We start from the raw sequence: 18,862 nt of genomic DNA, 5'->3' as shown, positions 1-18,862 counted from the left end.
TTCATGCTGGCAGAGATGGCGACAGGTCTGTTGGGCAGAACACCTCTTTCTGATAATCTGAGGAGCATTATCATCATCATGTTCCTATTACAACTCTAGCGTTTAGGGCAGTGACGAAGCCCCTCCACTCCTGTCTGTTTCTGGCAAATCTTTCAATGGTTCCCCAGCTGTGCCCCAGGTTTTTCAGCGCAGCTTCCACAGCTCTTTGCCATGCTGTTTTCAGGTGGCCTCGTTTTCCCTTGCCTTCACGTGTCCATCCTATTGCTACTCTAGTGATGGAATCAGTTTCCATCCGAAGCACATGACCGATCCATCTCCAATGCCTCCTGGCAGTGATGGTGCTCAGCGCCCCTTGGCTGCACTGTGTCAATAGATCTTGGTTTGAGATTGTTCTGGGTCAAAAGATACGGAGGATTTTTCTGAGGCAGGTTGTACGGAATGAAGATAGTTTGGACATGTCCTACTTTCTCATTCCCCAGCATTCTGGACTATAGTGTTGAAAGTACTCAGCTCCGATAAATCTTGAGTTTTGTTTTGGTGTTGTATTTTGATGATTTTCAGACTGTATTTAAGCTCCTGAAGGTGTTCCTGGCTTTACTGATTTTGTTCCAGATGTCCTGGCTTGTTCCACCTCCTGGCTGATGGTGCTGCCCAAGTAGGTGAATGTGTCTACATTGGTGAGAACATAACCCTCTATCCGTACTGGTGATGGTGAGGCAATATTAAAGGTCATGATATCTGCCTTATAATGCTACTGAAAATCAACCGCAATAAGTATCCCATAACAGTAACTCCTTTTTGGGCACTTACTTAACTTTTGGGGCTCCTTTGAAAATCCCAGCCTGAGGTTTTAGGAAGCTCACTTTGTGCATCCATACTCAGCTTTTAACACACCTGCTAGCCGACAGCTGCCTTTGCATACCAATATCAATCTCATTTTTAAGCAACACCTTCGGCAAATTTAAAGAGGGGAGAGCTCTTCAAGAATTGAATCAGACACTGAACAATAACATTACGTGTTGGTTCAGTTGATTTCCCATGCTATCTGCAAGTCAATCCCTGTATTTTAAGGGTAGGGGGATTAAGAATGAGACCATCCCAGCACTTCAGATTACTACATATACAATATCCAAAGAGAGAGAAAAAAAACCCAGGTGCAGCAGCATTTCCTTCTCCTGAAATAGGCAAGATTAGTGAACTCAGCTGCTACTCCAAAGAGAAGATAATGATATATAATTTGACAGCCACTACTCTTAGGGGAAGAGATTACATACATAATAGCCATCTACAAGTGTCACGGAGGGAGAAGGGAAGAGTCTATTTCAAAATCAAACCAGACTGTCCTATGTGCTTGCTGCTTTTATATACATACACACATTATATATGGACAGACCTGCGGGTGGCTATATTAGAACAGAAAAACTTCAAAAACAGACTCCAGCGAGAGACTGCTGAGCTGGAATTGATATGCAAAATTGACACAATCAACAAAGGATTGAATAAGGACTAGGAATGGCTGAGCCATTACAAACATTGAATCTATCTCCCCTTGTAAGTATTCTCACACTTCTTATCACACTGTCTGTACTGGGCTATCTTGATTATCACTTCAAAAGTTTTTTTTCCTCTTACTTAACTGGCCTCTCAGAGTTGGTAAGACAACTCCCACCTTTTCATGCTCTCTGTATGTGTGTATATATATCTCCTCAATATTTATTCCACTCTGTATGCATCCGAAGAAGTGGGCTGTAGTCCACGAAAGCTTATGCTCTAATAAATTTGTTAGTCTCTAAGGTGCCACAAGTACTCCTGTTCTTTTTGCGGATACAGACTAACACAGCTGCTACTCTGAAACCTATATATTTTCTGTATCACAAGCGGAAAGCTAATCACCTGGCAAAGATACTGAATTTACTGTCACAAATTCTGTCCTTGCCTAGTTTGGATTCTGCAGACTCTCACCGGAGATTTTGAGGTGTGTGTATGTATATAATGGAGTGCCTCTGAACAGTGACTACTATTGCTGCTCTTAAGTCAGGGATCAGTGCTATATGGCGTCTGTATTGGATATGTTTTTCACATCCTGAATGCTAAGCCAACCTGCCTTTTCCAATTCACTGACCAATAGTGGGTATTCCCATTGCCTCATCCTGATCCTATCTTTCTGAGTCTTTAAAGCTGCCAATCTACTTCAGCAATAAAGAACCCAGGGATTATTTCAGATCCTATCATCTCTTTAGACTAACCTCTCAGTTATGTGGTTTGTGCTGCCTCTACAGAACAGTTTCTAGTTGCACTGGCTTCTCTCTCAGCCAGGTCTTCAGATGGTTAGTAGTTATGGTTTGATTTAGCTTTGAAGAGATAAGAACAATTTATTACAGGATAGTTTGCCAGACAGAGTTTTGAATAGCCACTAATTCAAGGCCAACCACTCCAGGAAACAGACAAAAAAGAAGGACATACTAGTTGCATTATTATATTTTAAATACCGAGTTTGATTATACAGAGGATTGGGACTGTTGAGTGTAGAGAGATGAAGAAGAGGGGATGTGACAGAGGTAAATAAAATAATGACTATTAGTGAAGGTAAATTGGGTGATCCTATTGATTCGCTTTCAGAAGACAAGAACAAATGGAAGTGATGAATCTGAAAGGCAGGAAGCATAAACTCTGATATATGGAAATACATGGATATTTCTGAGATCAGCTGATAATTAGCCTGTGAATTTCATTGCCACAATCTCATTCACACAGAGCTTGGCAGAATTACAAAAAAAAAAAAAAGAAGATGACATTTATGTGGGTAGCAAGAACCTCCACCATTATGTTCAATACATTTGAAACAAGTTATATAAACCCTCAGGCTTCAGGACTTAAGCCAACCACTGACTGACAGGGGCAAGGAACAAAGGCAGGTTATTCCATAATTGTCCTTATGGGGACTCTCACACCTTCCGGTGCTGGCCGCTGTCAGAGCCTGGAAACTGGATTAGATGGACCAGAGGTCTGATCTGGTCTGAGAGGTGCTGTGGTGCCAAGGAACTGACTTTAATTCCCCTGGACATGGGAGCTGCAGTTTGATAAAGGATTGAAAGACTGTCTAGTCTCTTTGAACAAATTTTATTAGAGAAGGAACGAGCAACAGCAAATGGAATACTACAGTATTAACAACCTATATCCAAAAACATCTGGGGAATTCAAAGACCTTGCACGTATTTCATAGATGAGTTAAGGATTGCCATTCCATTGAGCTCCCGCAGTTGAAGAATATGCCTGCAACAACCACAAAAGAAAGCAAGGATCAGATGTTGGCAAGGATGGCATATGACTGACAATGCAAGAAATCTAAACTTCCATTGCTCTATTACATCCTGTGCACAAGCTGTCGGGAAACGTTAATGCCATATCCAATAGATTCCCCATAAGAGGAAAGCAAGACAGACAATGCTGATATATTACTGTTCCCCACACAGCAGGAGAAAATAAAAGAACATTAAACACACAGAGATACTTTATAGAAACGTCCAAGCAGTACAGTGGGTTTTAATCTATTATGGCAGACATCTAAGGTCAGTAGAAGTAGTAGAGTGAGGTCTCTCCCTTTTACTCGCTAGCAGCTTCTGATCCAGGGTTGGCATTACATTTTCTCTGCTGAAAGATATCAATCTGGGAACATCGCTCTAATCGGCAGGAGTGAAGTACTCATCAACTGGGAAGCCGAAACCTTATTCCCGGATCTCTATTCAGTAGCTCAGCGGGTATATTAGTATGTCCGTGCTCAGCTCCTATGACTGGACTGCAGGGTGTACAGTAATTAATGGGTAATGTGCAGTCTGCTAGGCCCTCTCAGTCTCTCTGCAGACATTCTTTCCAGACATTTACACTCTTGTTTTGCTCTCAGGTCATTTCTCTGATCGCTACGATTTATCGTATCATTCCTTCCTCTTCCGTTCTTTCAACAGAAGCAACATTATAGAGCAGTGTAAAACGACTCCCAGAAAGCTATCCAAGCAAGCCAACAGTGAACACCACAGACATCTAGTGACTTCTGGCTTCATCAACATGCAGACCCATTCAGACAGCAAGGCAACATGGACAGTTGACACTCTGCCTGCTAAGACATTCCAGGCAGCAAAAGCAAAGGGCATACATGCGCTGTGATACTGACTACAGCTAGATGGGTTTGGCTGGAACTATTATATGCACAGGATGGACAACTATCACACAACCCCAGATTAAGCCTGGGATCCTCTACCCCAAGCTTTCACACTCACTCATGCTCATATAACTTTCTGTTTTGGCCTTTTCTAAATATTTCTGAGATAGCCCTGGAAACCCACCCAATGGGGAGTCAAGGCTCCCAGGGATCTGGGCTGCTGAGGAGCTGGAAAGCAGGAAGCCTTGGCTCTGGGGCAGCCCATCTGGTGGGCTGCGCCAGAGCCAGGGAGCTGGGAGTGCAGAGGTGCAAGGGAGCTGGGAACAGTCTTCCAGCAACACTGAAATATTCTGGCAGACAAGTTTTGATTTTGTGGAAAGTAAGTTTTCCATCAGACAATCATCCCTATGGAAAGCTCCTGGGCAACTCTACTGGCCAGTGCTTGTGAATCTGCTGCAGCCGAGTGAAGCCGACACGTTTCTGGTGATGCTCCGGAAGCTCCTGCGGCAGAGGAATGAGTCTGTGCTGACGCTGCTGCCCACAAGGCTCCAAGCAAACAGAACATGAAACTGACAGCATGCCCCCTCTGGCCCTACAGCCAGGAGACAGGGTGAGGGATCTCTACTCCCTGGCAAGATGGTGGTAGAGTTAGCTCTCTAGCTAGCAGGGGCCTGGTAAGTTTTTCAAGCCTGGTGCCTTAATATATAAGGACTATATCACAGTCTGGATGGTGCCCAGGGATCATAATCTGCCCCATAATACCTTGGCTCGGCAGCACAGAGCTTTCCTAAAGCAACTGCCGCGTTCTCTTGCACTGAGGTTTTCTTGGCTTCACCACCTGCATGTTTCAAGAAGATCATCACAATGTTGGAATTCAGCAGGGACGAAGCAGCTCCAGGTACTTCGAAGCATTTGCTGAGGCAAAAAGCAGCATTCCCCACCACCATCTCGTTCTCTGAGGCCAAGAGCTTCAGCAGCACATCAAACTCTGGGAGAAGAGAAAGGAACAACTTGGAAAGGCTGCGGTGAGTCCAGCAGAGGGCCAGGTCCCTGATACACCAGCAGAAATAGCTCTTTGAAAATGGATGGCAGAATGGAGTAGTGACACCTGACACCATGGTGGCCGCAATAACTAGTCAGCTCTGGGAACTGGACAGAGAAGAAAATGAAAATGAAAAGAAGAGCTCAACACAAACAGGGGCATTGTCCTGCTGCATGCTCCCATCCCAGTGGGCTGCCCCTTGCCCCAAGACCCAGTTTTGGGAGGGGTTGCAGGCTGCTTGCTCTGCGGAGTGGACAGCCAAGCACAGGCTCTTGGTATCTGGGAGAAGGTCAACCAAGTCACTTGTGCCCATTTCACTGAGCATCACTGACACCAGCCCCTGAGGAAACAATCTAGTCTCCCATCATGGCTCAGCAGCAAATGGAGAAGGAGGGAATGAATTGCATCAGCCTCCTCTTCTCTAGCTGAGGGCCAGATGCGGTTCCCAGGCAGAGAATTAATACCATTCTGAGTGCCGTCAGAGGGGGGGGCTGACAGCTGTGCAACAAGCTCTTTTTCCCTCTCCCCTGAACATTCTCCCTTCGCTGTGCTCCTGCTGGCCATGGAGTTCTGCACTGAATCTGAAATTCAAACTCCGAGCCCCCACCTGGCAGTCTATGCATCTACAGCCATGCTAAGATGGAAAGCCACTGCACTAAGACTACCACCAAAAAACCCCCCAAAAACCAAAAAAGCGCAATGCATAGAGCCAGATCCTCAGCTGGCTTAAATCAGCCCAGCTCTGGCAGCTTCAGTGGAGCAATGCCAATGTCCATTAGCAGAGTATCTGGCCCATCATCTCGATAAAGAGCTGTGGGGCTACTGGCAGCTCCTGCGAACAGCAGCAGCATCTCCTAGGGCCACATGGTCCAAACAGCATTCAGAGAGGCTGCTTTAAAAAAACAAACAAACCAAAAAAAAAAAAGATGTCCTTCTCATACTGAAGATTCCCCATGGGCTACACAAATCTGCTCTGATTTTCTTACATTGTCCCTTCTGTTCTTCCTAATCACATCATGCTTTCTCTTTTGTTCTGCTGTGACAATAGCTCCCGAGAAGCTGGGCTGCTCCAGACTGCAGGAGGGGCACCAACAATGATCCATTTCAGAAGCTGACCTTGCTGGCCTGATTGGAATGCAGTTTAATGTCAGAGAACTACAGCTTGACCTAAAAGGGCTCCCGGCAGCAAAACAATATCTGGGCTGCTGAACTGAGCTGACAGTATAATGTGACTTAGCATAAGATGAACACCCAGAGCTCGGTTAGAAAGCATCACACTGTAGCATTATTAGTAACACGAAGAAAGGAAGCTTCTCTCCATCCACCACATCAATTAACAGCACTTACATGGGGTGTACAAAGTAGAGAAGGTGCTCCACGTGGCTTTTAATGGGCCAGAGTCCTTAGGGTTACGTTTCTCTTAACTTTGAAATCTTTCCCTTGATGCTACCAGAAAGGAACTCTCTCAAAGATCTCTTTGTAATTGGCTAGATCTAAAAACCTAGAGATCTGTTCTGAACCCCCTGCAGGAATTAACTTGCAAATAAACTCCAGCTTCATTATGCTGTTTCCTTGTCATCTCATCTTCTCACATCAATAGGGCACCATGCTGTAACCCATTATCCAGTCAAACAAAAGGGAAAGAGAAGCAGAGTTTGGAATTAAATGATCTTTTACTTTTATCAACGTGATCTGTATTCAGTCTGTCCTTGACAAAGAGTTGGTTAGTCATGCAACTAGGATTGAGGTCTCTGGAGTTGCTAGAGGAAACCCCAAAGCACTCAGCCCCGTGGGACAAACTTTTACTCAGCTCTGCATCTGAAGTTACCAGACACAGAACAGCAGAAGCAGGTCTTTTGCTTCCAGACTGTTGAGGCCAGTGGATAAGACAATGGCCTGTAAGTCAGGAGATCTAGACTCTATTTTCATCTCTCCCATTGACTAGGTGGGTGATGTTGGGCAAGTCTCTTGACCCCTCTCAGCCTAGCTTCTCTATCTGTAAATGGTGGATAATAATGCCTGCCTACCTATGCACAGTGCTTTGAAATCTGAGAGTGAAGAGTGCTACAGGCAGGCTGGTTATTATTATTATTATTCAAAGAAAACTGAGGCAAGCTTAACTTATATAGATAGAGGGAGCAGGATGAAAATACTATAAAAGAGATGAGAGTTAGTTTGACAGGAAGGAAAGGAATAATCCTTATTAGCTGAGATCAGAATGAAGCGGTAGGGCCCAAGAAGAGGAAAGAGAAAGAGAATGATGTGGCACCATGCGTCTTTCTCAGTGCAATGAGGCATATCTGAGATTGGAATTCGCTGCTCAGAAAGAGAATCTCAACTACAGCAATAGTAACTTTCAGAAATAGTAGAGGCAGATTTCCACAGAGAATCCAATAAATGACACAAGCCGTTGGACCAAGTGATCCAAAAGGTACTGGCCAGGTTCAGCCATCTAGGTTCAACACTGGCATTCCAAGGTCCTGCAGAGTGGAATGGACTAACGCTAGATTTTCAGATGTTCTGAACCGTGTTACAGCACACGATCACAACTACATACTCAAGTGCTGATAACTCAGAAAGACCTAAAGGCACTAATACAATGGAAACGTTTGCTGGGGACACTCCCTCCACCCCCTGTTATTTTACTTAGGCCAACCTTGCAAACTTGCAGTCCATGGGAGCTGGAGCTGCATGCCACCTCTAAAAGTTAGACCACTTTTTTCAGATGCATAAATATAGTTTATGTCTCTCTTCAGCTGCCCGCACTGGGAAATATGAACCTATTTCTTTAGCCTTTTCTAGTAAACTGCTGACTGGATTCATTTCAGTGAAATGTGGTTCCATGTATTTCTCCCTGTCTGGGGATCTGCACATCAAGCCATTTTACTCAGCTAAGTGCAGCCTCCATATCCTACATTCGTTATCTGCTGTGCACATTTCCACTTGCACATGGCTGGAAAGATAATGAAGCACTAAGCCAGGAGGTGAAATGGTACATTTTTCTGTAAACATGGTGGCATCAGTATGGGAGTTTAATGGAATTAATGCTCAGCTCCATTCCAGAGGAAGAGTGTTTCTGTGATGGGAGCCCTGGGATAAACCTCTGCATTCAATCTCTGGCTAATAAAGTTGTCACTTACTTTTATCTGACTTCACCACCTCCTCTCGAGCCTGGTTGTTGCTTTGAGTACAGACAGCAAGGGTCTTTATAGCATAACAGGATGTGGTCTGTCCACCAGCCTGGATTTTAATTAGGATTTAAAAAAAAAATACATATATAATTTACAGTTCACACATCACAACTTTTGCAAGAACAGAGAGAACATCTCAAGTACTGGAGGGTTGTTTATGGATGCTTTATGCCTGGGCATAAGTATCAAATCAAGATCCTTCTAGGAGATGCGGATATTTCTAATCTCCACCTCTTTTAAACCACCAGCTCATAACTATGCACAGACACAGATTTTCAGTGACTCAAACCCTCATGCTATAATCATCTGACCTTTAATAGGACTATGTACACCCGCAGGAATAAATCTGCTATGCAAATTTATATTAAAGGGGCATTGTCATAAACGAATAGCTGATAAGGGAATAAATCCATCAAAGGACTAGATTTACTACCCGGCAAAGGTCTTTCTTTATACTTCCATGTATGAAACTCATTTGTTCTCTCTGCTCTGTGGACCTTGCAATCTTAAATCACTTCAGAGATGAAAAGCTAGTGCATCTGCCATTGAGTCACCAGCCACTGGATATTTTTTGTTTTGGTTTGTTTTGCAAGTGACATTTAAAATTAAGAGCTTTGAGCACATACACGTGACGCTCATTAAGCGATATCTAAGAATATGGAAGCTAAAGTGGCAAAAGCCATCTTCTCCCTGCACAGAACACACAGGTATGACTGCAAAGCCATAGCTCTGGTATCGGACTCATTTCAAAATTGGGAATTAACTCCTTCGTTACCATGCCAGTTACAAAAGCTGGACCTGGTGTTGTACTTTTCCATGCCACTTATTATTTGTATTACAGTAATGCCAAGAGCCCCAACCAGGCCAGGGCTCTGATCTATTGGATGCTATACAGACATACTAAAATCACTGCCCCTGGGCTTGTTTCACCGTTCATTTAAGAGTCAATGGAAATGTTCCTGTTTACTTCCATGGGCTCAGAACCAAACTCCCTATATTAGGATCCAACTGGATCTGCAACAGTGGACTCCTGTGTTTGCCGAGAACCCCACCGACTGAGGTTGGGCTATATCTGAGCACAGGAGTCTGCCCACATGGACAGTTACAGAATTGGGGCCTTAGTTAAAGACAAGAAACAACAGACGGGTGAAACACGGGCAAGGGAGAAGGCAGCATGTGTGTATGCTTTTGTATATACTAGCTGTGCGCACACTCGGTCTATTTAACAAGCTGTTCAGCAGGAGCGATCACCATCGCTACCTAAGCCTTCCCAGCTGTCAGCGTTCTGCCGGCATCACCACAGAAGTGAGTCTTCAGAAAGGATCTGAAGGGAGACTGGTTAGTGGCTTTACAGACTTTCAAATAATTTATTTCACCTTTTAAGATTTTGGGCATTGGAGAAGGACACTTTTCTGAATGTTCAGTTAAGTGATATAAACCCATCTGATTTATAGCAGATGGAATATCTATAAAAGGCAATGCCCTGTTTTCAGTCAGTCCTGTAAGATTCCTCTGTGTCTACTATACATTTTTACAGGAGGGGTTCACGAAAACAGAGAAAAGAAGAACAGGTAATAAATATCATAGGGTGGGACTTCTGCAGTCCCAGGGGAAAACCCTGACTCTGTGGGAGTACTATGAAGTGGAATCAGTTAAGTAAATTACCTTCAAGAATCTAAGCATTTTCTTCACCACACCTCCTGTCACTGCCTCGTCTACTGCCATCGAGCTCGCTGGCAAGATGTGACTTAGAACCCCGATGGCTCTCTGAATAAAAATTAAAAAATGAAAAGGTAATGACTTTTCTCCTAAGCGATTACATCTTTCTGCCCCGTGCTCTTTTATTAGGCATCCTAATGTGTCCTTCGTTTGTGTAGGTGGCTGGGTAAGGCCAAAGTAGTAATTAAAGGGGCAAGAAAAATATATCTCCTTAAGGAAATGTTATTACAGAACAACAGCTTTAGCATATTGCTCATTTTAGCATCTAGACCCAACTCAGCAAAGCTCCTAATGGCTCAGCCAAGGGAGAGGGGATTCCAAGTTTCAGCACGACTCCTGGCAGCTTGGACTATGGGAAGAGATCCCAGCTAAAAGCAGCTCAGGAGAGCTACCGCTGTTTCAGAGTAGTGGTAAGGAAAATAGATCAGCATGGCCCATATTTGTTCAGTCAAAGGAGAGAGGATTCCCAGCTGGCACCACATAAGCGCCACCAGCTTGCCTTGGGAGAGCTGTCATTAATGGGAGTTACACATGTATGGATGGGGGTACAATACTCTGGAAATGATTCAAGCACAACAGCTGAAACAGAAGACACCAAGTCTACAGTTGGTGCTTTGCTTCTGGATTCATTTCTTTGCCTAACTCTGGAAGAATTTTAACAGCTAAAACCATCCTGGTGATAATACATGGTAAAAAAAGCTTCCCTGAAAAGCTGTTCTATTCACAGAACAGAGAGCCTCTCAAATCAAAATAAATGTCCAGAACAAAGCAAGACAGAGAACTATGTTCCATCTGTGTTCTACATCGATAGCATATTCAAAAAACAAAAACAAAAACATGGCTTTAGGATCATTATGCCCTTGATCCTGATTGTGCAGATTACCTTGACTGGAGCCACAGAGCTAAATCCACATGGGTGCAACAACTTGGCCTAAAGAATTCAGTTGTAAATTCAGGGCCTGAAGCTGCAAATGTAGTGCAGGGTTGGTTACACAATCTTCCCGTAGCTCAGAGGTATCCACTTACCGTCACAATCCTTCCATCTTTACTGCCAAGCAGAGATAAACATCTCCTGCTAACATCCACAGCATGCTCCTGAAACAATAAGCAGTATTAGAAATTCAGGTCGAAAGGGTCACAATCAAGCTTGAATTAGAAACGGCATTAAGGCAGCAATCACATGGCAGGGAAGCTTTCCAGGGAGATTTCCATCGGCACAAATGGCAGTTAGGTGCCTAATTGCCATTTGTACAGTTGAAAATCTCCCCCTCAATCCTTAGGGCCTGGGTAGTTTTGGCCTCAAAGAGCTTTGGATCAGGCCTCAAACTTGCACTCGGGCAATATAGTTGAGATCGTGAAATAGAATACAACTTGGGGGAGAGGAATGAATGTCCATCATTCAGATTTCCACTGGTCAGGCTGTAGAGAGGAACTTTACACGGTACTTTCTGCCACAGAATATTGAGGAAACATTAAATGTTTATGTTAAAAAAAAAGAAGGTAATCAAAAAGGATCCTAGAGTTCTCATCACATTGTCCCCCTTTTCCCTCTGTAAAATGATTAGAGTGAAGAGCCTTGAGAACAGAATGTTAACTGCCCGAGTGTTAACTCTTCAGCCTTGACGTTCACTCCCATGCCTGCTGTGCACCAGCCATTTGAAACAGATATTCCGGATCCGTAACAGTGTAATTAAACTTTCCTTCCCAGGTTCTCAATATCCACCAGTAGGATGATCTCCTCCTTCCAGCCTCCTAGTCTATTTAAATGCTCTGAGATTGCAAAGACTCCCATTAACTTCAGTGGGCATTGGATAAGGTCTATATACAGTAATGAGAGAGAAAGGGGCGGGAACTGTTCCTGAAGCGCTAAGGCTCCAGGTAAGCGGTAAAAGCAATCAGGAAGCTTCTTGAGAACATCAATAAACCTTGCATGCCATACCTGAATGACCAAATTTGATTCCAGGGATAAGTTCATCATCAGGCCCAGCACTGCGAACAAACATTCTTGGTAGCCTGCTGAGTTGCCAGTGGAGCAACACTCATCCTACAGAGAGAAGAACAGACTATTCAGCATCCGATTCAAAATGAACAGGTTCAAAAACACATGTCCTCAGCACACCTCACATCTGCCAACTGATCAATGATTGTCAGATGCTCTGAGATCTCTGGAGGAAACACTGTTGAACTACTAGTATTCATTAAGTTAATTACCACAAGCTTTAAACAGGCCTGCCAGCATTCCTGGTTTTCAGCCATCTGCAGTCGGATGACTACATCAGCACACAGGTCCCCCATGATGCCAATGCACTGGGTGAGGGCTGGCTGGTTCACCTGTTTGACGGTTTTCTTTAAAAACAAGAGTAGAGAAAAAGAATATTCAGGACAACAGTGATGAAACAATAATAAAGTGCAGAATACTCCTTTGTCATTGTTATTCCTGCTGATTTAGCTGTGGAAACAGGAACTCTATAATTACTCCTCTCATATAAATCACAGAGGTGCACCATACTTAGCAAATTACCTTGACTGAAGCCACAGAGCTAAATCTCTGCATATTGTTTTGAAAATTTACACCAAAGAGGAACTAACAATTGCCTCTCTGCCTCCTGACCTCAAAATGATAGAACTCCCTTCCCCACCAGGTCGTGCCCAAACAGCATGACAGACCCAGGGATAGTGACAGTTAACAATTTTAACACATTTTCAAAGGGAAAACAAAAACAGGTGAATCCCAGCTATCGTTCCATTTTCTTGTCACTCATTGCAAACAGTAGAGAGGAGTTTTTCCTTTTCATTATATCCATTTTTGTCTAGTGCAATCCATGTCTAACCCGAAGCACCTCCTGCTATTCCAACAGAAGAATAATAAAGTACTACGGATTTGAAATGTGAATAAACTATGGCTAAAGAAAAGAAATCAAACCACCAAACCCATTTAATTTGTGACCTACAGTTGCCTTCAGATCCATATCTCCCTAAATAGGAAACATGTGGAATAAAATCAGTCAATGAGACATTTGAATCTGGGACAGAGTGAACTAGTTAGCGACAAGCGTATCCAAAGTCACAAAAAGGACTGGGGGAAAAAACCCTCACACAGGGTGAAATCTTGGCCCCACTGAGGTCAATGGAAGATTTGCTACTAGCTTCATTAGAGCCAGATTTCATGTCAGGAGTTTTGTAAAGTTGCTTTCTTGCTTCAGAGCATAAACCAACTTCTAAATATTGGGGAGGAAACTTTCCCTAGGGGCAGGTTGCTGTGCAGCAAGCAGTTGTGGGATTTCTTGCAACTACTGGACTGGAAGGATCCTGAGATGATTCAGCATGGCAATTCTTACATTCCTAGGACTAAAGAATCATGCGAATTCCAGCTGTGAACCATCAGCCCCAAAGCTAAAAGGAACTGACAGAGCAGAAATGATGCAAACAGCACTTTTCATGCAAAATATGGAAAAGCTAGGCTCTTTCTTACCAACAACTGTGCGAACAGAGGCAAAACACTTGTAGAAAGTTTGATACGACACTGGATTTTGAACCTGTTGGCAAAGCAATATTCATCAGCTGGTTGTGGCTCTAGACAAAACGAATACTGAAAAATGCACCTTGTAGCAACCAAAAGGCTGGCTCAAATCTTATCCCAACTGGAGGGGATTCAAAACAACAATATAAATGCAATTTTACACAAAAACAAACATCCTGGGTTTTCCCAATATCCTGTTTTAATTTTGCATAAAAACTTCCTTACTATGTAAGAGTTAAGTCTGCCCTCAGCTATGCTTGTGCAAATCCAATAGAGTGACACTGGTGACAGTGAAAAACCTCAGGTTACTCTCCTGTAAAAAGTGCAAGATGAAAAAATCCTTCCATTTTTGCCAAGATTTCTTATTTAGTAGTACAAGCATGAAATGGTCCTTCGGCCTATCAGACACATGAAAAGTGTATTCTGTATGCAGCTCCGCAAGTTGTTTTTTTCTGACTTAATGTTGTGTATTCTGGGGTTAATCAAATGACCTCACAATGGTAAAAAAGTGAATAGTTTAAGAAGTACTAGTTACTTTTCCTCCTTGATTAGGTTAGATAGCAGGTTCATGGCACAGCTAGCCCTGTCATCCATAACATTGATGAATGCAATCAGTATCTGCAGCCACCTGTAAGAAAGTTAATGCTCATGTCAGATATGCACCAGGGTAACATTTACAAGAGCACTTAACTGATTTAGGAGCCTAAGTCCCATAGAGTTCTAGTGGGATTTAGGGCCAAATCCTCAGTTGGTTTTAATCAGGAAGCCAAGCTGATTTACACAGCTGAGAATCTGGTGTAACGTTTTCAAAAGCACGTAACCAATTTAGGAGCCTAAATCCTTTGATTTTGAGAGAGATTAAAGCTTAAGGTCTATGAGTCTAAATGACTAAAGTCAGAAGGACCATCATGATCATTTAGTCTGACTTCCTGCACATTGCAGGCCACAGAACCTCACCCACCCACTCCTGTAACAGACCCCTAACCTCCGGCTGCGTTACGGAAGTCCTCAAATCATGATTTAAAGACTTCAAGTTATAGAGAATCTACAAGTGAGCCGTGACCCATGCACCTGCAGCTCTCAGTGACTTCAGTTGCAGTTGTGGATACAGAACACCTATGAGAATCAGCTGCACATGTGCATTTTGCACACCTAACTCTTTTTTGACAATCATGCCCAGACTCCTTCAAAAGTAGACACAAGGAGCTGTCACGATAGTTTAGACCATGGCAAAATTAACTGACGTTAATAATAAAAGCATCCAAATTTTCCTTCAGACATGGCTCATTTCTTTAACCTTCCTTTTGATTAAAAATGTCTCTGGATTAATGTTGTACATACTTTAGTATGTACATCTGTTTAATCTTTTTCATTCATCAATTATTTCATTTAAACCAGTCCATTAACATTTATTCTCTGTTTAATTGTAGCAGTAGATAATGGTACAGTAACAGAGATAATGGACTGTGGTTTCTTTCTCCATTCAGTGAGTCATTGCAATCCTCTGAATAATCATACCTTTCAGTTATTGCATGATGAAAGACTCAGCTTGAAACTCAACACATTCAAAGATAACTTAATAAGCTCTCGATGAAGAGACAGAAGTGCACATAGTTGACTATCGCCTAAGGAAAGGTTACTAAGTAAAGTTACTTGAGAGGTGCCCTGAGGTTATCTAAAGCCCTTTTCTATTCAGCTGTGAAAACGTGCTTGGATGTGAAATCTGCCACGTGCTGCAGAAAGTTAGGATGTCTTTCCCCACACTCCTAACTGGTGTAAGTTGAAGCATGTTGCATGGTACTCCTCTGACCATTGCTGCTCTCTTTGTTTTAGTGCTTTTGCTCAGCTGGGCCTGTCACTTCAGAAACTGTCCAGGGATAGTTCTGGTGACAAGAAATCGGGCACGACTTGGGAATTCAAGAATTTTTATGGTGTTAGTTTGTGAACTTAGTCCTGGTGAAAGGTGTCTGAAGCCCTCTATGGTTCGGTCATTAGCCAGTGGGCACTAGGACTCAAGAGACCTGGGTTTAAATCCCCTGCTCAGCCACAGACTTCCTGAGTGACCTCAGGTAAGTCACTTGGTCTCTCTGTGCCTCAGTTCCTCACCTGGAACAGGGGCAATTGCCTCACAGGGATACAGTGAGTAGAAATGCATTAAAGATTGTGAGGTGGCGATGGAGGCCACAGAAGTACCTAAGATGGGTAGACAGCTGGAGTCCAAGCCTCCCTGCCACTGTGCCTCACCCCTGATCTGGGGACACCTTTAGGGAACAGTGGAGTTAAGCATCCCTGGCCCAGTCAGTCTCTGGCCTCAAATGTTGAGGCAGACATCAATTGTGCCAATTATTGCCACCTGTGTTGGTGATTTCTGTCATATGAACAAGAACGCAGGAAGTGGGATGAGATGACTATATTCATTTGGCAGAGATCACGAAATAGCCATCAGAGGGAACTGACTTTTAGCCACTGTTCACCTGGGCTAGGTTCAAATTCATTAGCTGTTCTGTGCTGTTAACGTCACAAGCCAGAGCTACAGAAGACATTCCCTATTTTCAGACCAAAATTCTCTCCATCACTGCAGCCTTCACTGCGTATTTGGCACTCTTTCCAGTTAGTATTAAATATGACCATGGGACCCAGTAGCAGATTCAGATTTTGAGCAGTGGTAGAGCCACAGGGCAGAGGAGCATGTGATGGGTCATCGGTGGTGCCACTTTATTTATATCTGTTGACTTGATAAGACGCCACAAAGTCTGCTAGGTAGCAAGAGTGGGAAGAGTCACTCACCCATTAGCTCTGCCCCTGGAGGGAGCCACAGAAGGTACACCCAAGAGGAGAATTTAGCTCTGGACACTATTTTGCCTGGACCAGAGGTTGGCAACCTTTGACATGCAGCCCATCAGGGTAATCCGCTGGCAGGCCGCGAGACATTTTCTTTATGTTGACCATCCACAGGCACAGCCCCCTGCAGCTCCCAGTGGCCACGGTTCACCGTTCCCGGACAATGGGAGTTGCAGGAAGCAGCGGTCAGAACACCCCTGCAGCCCACGCCGCTTCTCGCGGCCCCCACTGGCCGAGAACAGTGAACTGCAGCCACTGGGAGCTGTGTGGGGCTGCAGGGATGGTCAACGGAAACAAAACGTCTCGCGGCCCGCCAGCGGATTACCCTGATGGGCCACATGCTGAAGGTTGCTGACCCCTGGGCTGGACTTTATTTTCCCTTAGATTAGATGTGGATACTGAAGTGCTCCCACTATGGGGTTGGAATGACCTGGAGATAATGGTGTTGAAAATATTGTCCAGGAATTCAATAATTCTAATCTAGTTGATTTGGGCCATAACTTTCAACTTCCTGAGTGACAAGGCTAAGTGGAAGTTCCTTATTTTATGTTATCTTTCAGCTGTGGACTGCAAGTGCACAACTGTTTATGGATTCTAGCAGAATACAGTACTTGGTTAGGTTCTGGTGCCTGATCAGCAGACCTCTTCCATTCTCGGTCTGAGAGTACAGAGACAGCAATGCCAAGCTCTGCTTCTGGATCTCAGGCACGGCAGAGGATAGCAGCACGGGAAGCTGCACATTCACATCAGGGTGAGTTAACAACAATCGCTGATTCTCCTCTGAAAGAGAAAAGGTCTGCGTCGTACATCATGTGCCATAAAACCCCTCTACAGCAATGAAATCAGAACCTGTAGAAAATCATTCAAATGTATTATCATCTTTATTTCATCCACTTAAGGGCCCTTACTCTATGTGACTGGCATACAGGAGTGTTCATTCACATGATAGAATTTCAGGGAAAGACAAGGCTAGAGTACTGCCCTCCATCCATTACTCAGACTCTCCAAAATGGACAGAGCAGCTGGTCCCTTAGCACATTCATGCAATATTCAAATTCTGCTATCATTTGCACCAGTTCAACCTCTTGGACATTAGCTGGGTCACATAGTGTGTAAATCAATGCACATTTTGGCCCAAGGTTTCAAAATGTTCAATATTTTCCTTCTGCGCCATTTGGTATACCATCCCTTACCTTGCTATTCCCTTTCTGCCTACCTACAACCCCTCTAGAATTACAGGATTGAGGGGCCTGTTACACACCCGGTATGCTGTGCCAGTGAATGCGGATTCTCTGGGTCCTAACAAGGTGTGCTTTATCATGCTACAGTGGCACCTGTATATGGCATTCAGCCTTGCCATTGCTGTAACTGGTTTAAGAAAAAGGACCTCAGTTTCCAAAAAGAGCATAAACAAAAAAAATATGGATCTTCCCATGAGTTTACTACTATTCCACAGGGAAATTGTCCATGGAATCTCACCACCAATATTTTGCTACCACTCTTGGTACCTGCATGGAACAAAATTTTGTTTGCACTATCAGACGCCCTCTGGCTTCCCATTTGACAAGAACAGATATGAAAGTGCCAAACCGTCTGTTTGTCTCTCTCAATGGATCCTTCATACCATATAATAAAATGGAATGAAAGCTACAAAATTAGGAGAATGGGCAGAATGCAAGCCAAAATCATCCGTAGTCACACACAATGAGCCACAATTTTAACTTAAGTATTGGGGGGTAGTTGTGTTAGTCTGTATCCACAAAAACAACAAGGAGTCCCGTGGCACCTTAAAGACTAACAGATTTATTTGGGCATAAGCTTTTGTGGGTAAAACCTCACTTCTTCAGATGCATGGAGTGAAAATTACAGATGCAGGCATTCTATAATGACACATGAAGAGAAGGGAGTTACCTCACAAGTGGTGACCACTGTCAACACTGGTTCTCCACTTGTGAGGTAACTCCCTTCTCTTCAAGTGTCATTATAGAATGCCTGCATCTGTAATTTTCACTCCACGCATCTGAAGAAGTGAGGTTTTTTATCCACGAAAGCTTATGCCCAAATAAATCTGTTAGTCTTTAAGGTGCCACTGGACTCCTTGTAATTTTAACTTAAGTAGCTACACAAAGTCAACAGAGCTATGTTGATTTACTAGGCAGCCGGCCCTCTGTTTTAAAAGTTAAGCCAGAATGGATCAAAAGCACACTGGAAAACATCACTAAGGCTCACATTTACTCCAGACATCAGAATACTCAAGAAGATAAACTGCAAACAACTTCTCCTAGCTGTTCTGCACTGGCTTTGTTCGTTGAGCGCAACCCTAGAAGGGGCTGGTTGCAAGCCCTCCTTGCTACACACCACTCCCCACATTAGCTAACCGGAGCTACACATTC

General features: G+C 43.7%; 1 protein-coding gene across 2 annotated transcripts in view; it reads right to left on the bottom strand.

Moving 5' to 3' along the window:
• Positions 1-3,104: 3,104 nt before the first annotated feature.
• TTC12 (tetratricopeptide repeat domain 12) overlaps positions 3,105-18,862 on the bottom strand; it is a 36,459-nt gene continuing 20,701 nt past the window's right edge. For both annotated transcript variants that reach the window (XM_054005723.1, XM_054005724.1), the window contains 10 exons: positions 17,081-17,249; positions 14,164-14,256; positions 13,581-13,644; positions 12,320-12,454; positions 12,048-12,152; positions 11,135-11,203; positions 10,055-10,156; positions 8,339-8,438; positions 4,919-5,144; positions 3,105-3,273 (listed from right to left, as the gene is read on the bottom strand). In XM_054005723.1, the coding sequence (XP_053861698.1) occupies positions 3,198-3,273; positions 4,919-5,144; positions 8,339-8,438; positions 10,055-10,156; positions 11,135-11,203; positions 12,048-12,152; positions 12,320-12,454; positions 13,581-13,644; positions 14,164-14,256; positions 17,081-17,249 (1,139 nt within the window). In that variant the 3' untranslated portion in view covers positions 3,105-3,197. The remainder of the gene's footprint in view (positions 3,274-4,918; positions 5,145-8,338; positions 8,439-10,054; positions 10,157-11,134; positions 11,204-12,047; positions 12,153-12,319; positions 12,455-13,580; positions 13,645-14,163; positions 14,257-17,080; positions 17,250-18,862) is intronic.

Source organism: Malaclemys terrapin, chromosome 15, assembly GCF_027887155.1.
Source record: "Malaclemys terrapin pileata isolate rMalTer1 chromosome 15, rMalTer1.hap1, whole genome shotgun sequence".
NCBI classification, from domain to species: domain Eukaryota; kingdom Metazoa; phylum Chordata; order Testudines; family Emydidae; genus Malaclemys; species Malaclemys terrapin.
The sequence above is the reverse complement of the archived record's forward strand: the minus strand, read 5'-3'. Positions and strand labels throughout refer to the sequence as shown.